The sequence below is a fragment of the Charadrius vociferus genome, unplaced genomic scaffold (assembly GCF_000708025.1).
Source record: "Charadrius vociferus isolate BGI_N301 unplaced genomic scaffold, ASM70802v2 scaffold758, whole genome shotgun sequence".
Lineage (NCBI taxonomy): Eukaryota > Metazoa > Chordata > Aves > Charadriiformes > Charadriidae > Charadrius > Charadrius vociferus.
In genome coordinates, this window is record NW_009649934.1 from 3059687 (window position 1) to 3062260 (window position 2574).

The 2574-nt window shown below is 62.2% G+C and overlaps 1 protein-coding gene across 1 annotated transcript in view; it reads left to right on the plus strand.

Moving 5' to 3' along the window:
- Positions 1–2574, plus strand: part of BSN (bassoon presynaptic cytomatrix protein) — a gene marked incomplete at its 3' end in the record, with an annotated part of 66721 nt that overhangs the window by 60723 nt on the left and 3424 nt on the right. The window contains 3 exon segments of the mRNA XM_009891307.1: positions 4–60; positions 1606–1798; positions 1801–2571. Of these exon segments, the coding sequence (XP_009889609.1) occupies positions 4–60; positions 1606–1798; positions 1801–2571 (1021 nt within the window).

The window sequence follows — 2574 nt, forward strand, 5'->3', positions numbered from 1 at the left end:
GAGGTGGAGAGCAAGGAGAGCCGGGCACCCCCCGAGGCGCCGCGGGTGAAGGAGCAGGAGGTGAGCTCTCAGAGTGCATCCAGTTCTGAGCATCCCTGGGGACCACATCCCTGGGGACCGCATCCTTAGGGACCACATCCCACCCAGGGCTGGCGCGGTGCTGAGCTGTGCCTCCGCCGGCAGCCGTGGCTCAGCAACAGGGGGTTGTTCTAAGTCAGAGCAGAAACTGTTGTCATGGAGCTCATTTGCCTCAGGAAATGACCTTTTGGGAAATGGTGAACTCAAAGCACCTCAGCTGCTGAGGTGCTGCCTCAGCATTTCCAAACCGCTTAGGAACTTCGTAGGCTCTATAGCAGCCTGCTGGTATTTGCCTTCTCTTTATTATGATGACATGAATTTGGGCATAACGCAATAGTCCAGGTCAGCTTTGGCCTCTGGATTTGTTTTAAAATAATATAAGGGCGGTTGAATTTGTCGTTAAGTGGAAAACTTGTGTCATGACATTGCACGCTGCAGTGGTGGGCGTTTTTCAAGCTCACAGTCCCGCTTTTTTTAAAATTCAGTACAGTTTGAGGGAGAAGCTTGGCTGCATCGGGATGGTTTTCCCCCATGAGCAACCAACCCTGCAGCAGCCAGCACAGCCCCCGCCGCAGGGAGGGGATGTGGCCAGAGGTCCTCATCAGCTGGGAGGGGACGATCCCCCCACGGAGGAGGCTCCTGGCATCCCTGTCTGCTCGAACTTCCAAAATCAAATAAGGTCCGTGGTGCCTCCGTGGGGGTGACGTGCCCTGCTGGTAGCACCAGGGCCAAGCACGACGGCGCTTTCTTCATGGCTCGGAGGCTTGCCCCCACTCTGCCTAATTGTACCATCAATTAAAAGGGCCTGTTTATTTCTGCAGGCATCTAATGAGGATGCTGGGCGCCGCCCTGCTTCCGAAGGCTGCTTTGCAGGGCTGTCAAGTCAGGGGAATTAAAGTTCATTAAAAGGTGGCGTTCCTCCCAAGCTGCTGCTGGCGAAGCTCCTGTCCCCTCGGTGCCACCGCACCGAGGTGCGAGGGCTGCCCCCTCCCCAGACCCACCACCCCCAGTTACCAGCGCTTGGGCTTCTCCCCGTGCAGGCAGGGAGGGCGGCAGGCAGCTTTGCCCTCGCACCCCTTCCCCGGGGAAGGGCCCACGGCCGTCGATACCCCAAGGCTTACGGCTGCGGCTCAGCCAGCGCTGCCCCACCGTGGTGGGTACTATAAAAATCGATATTGCCATTAGAGAGCCTTCTCCCGCTAGTTACCGGGGGAGATAACGCTGATGGGGCATGGTTTTTTAAACGTATTTATGAGTCCCACAATGCCTGCGCCCCCAGCACGTTTGCTGTGCCATCCCCTGCTTGCAGCATGCCCCAGTCACCTGCCTTCGTTAGCACGCAGACAAATTACTGACGAGCCATTGAGGGGGAAACACACGGGGCGTCCCCCAGTCTTCCCGCTGGGCTGGCTCCCCTCTGCATGCTCCCCTTCTCTGTGCTCCCCTGGGGGGAGGATTTGGGGGAAAGCCGGGGGGAGCAGCTCCGGAGCTGCCTGGGTGTGACGCTGTGCTCTCCCTCGCCCGCAGGACGGGAGCAAGCCTTATCCCCCGGACCTGTCCCGCAGCCCCCAGAGCCTGAGCGACACCGGCTACTCCTCCGACGGCATCTCCAGCTCGCAGAGCGAGATCACCGGCCTGGTGCAGCAGGAGGAGGAGAAGCTGAGCGGCACCGGGCTGGCTGGGCAGAGCCCCCCCAGCCCCTCCGAGCTCACCACGCCGGAGACCTCCTGGAAGGCCGGGGAGCCCCACCAGAGCCCACCGAGCGCGGCAAGAGCGGCTCGGAGCCGCGGGAGGAGCAACGGCAGAGGCAGCGGCCACGGTACCTCTCCATCACCCCCGAAGCCTTTGACTCAGATGAGGAGCTGGAGGACATCCTGGAGGAGGATGAGGACTCGCTGGAGTGGGAGAACCAGCGGGAGCGGCGGGAGAGCGCGGAGTCCTCGGATGAGTTTGGCAGCAAGCTGCGGCACGACTACGTGGAGGACAGCAGCGAGGGGGGCTTCTCCCCGGTGCCCCCCCGGCCCAAGGGCCGGGAGGCGGAGGTGAGCGACGAGGAGTTCATGCGGAGGCAGATCATGGAGATGAGCGCGGAGGAGGACAACCTCGAGGAGGAGGAGGAGGACGAGGAAGGCTACGGGCGCGCCAAGTACAGCATCCCCAAAGCCGGGCAGAAGGCCGAGGTGGAGAAGGGCAAAGAGCCGGCGTCGGCCAAGCGGCGCTTGCCGCATGGCCCTGGCAGCCTGTACAAGGAGGAGAGGAAGGAGATGGAGGTAGCGGAGGGTGACGATTTGAGCACGGCCCAGGGGGGGCTGCGGCGCTTCAAAACCATTGAGCTGAACAGCACGACCAGCTATGGCCGGGAGATGGAGATGGGGCAGGAGGCAGACACCAGCCTGGACCGGGAGCCCGAGCTGGAGATGGAGAGCTTGACAGGCTCCCCCGAGGAGCGCTCCCGGGGCGAGTACTCCTCCCCCCTGCCTGCCACGACGCCCAGCT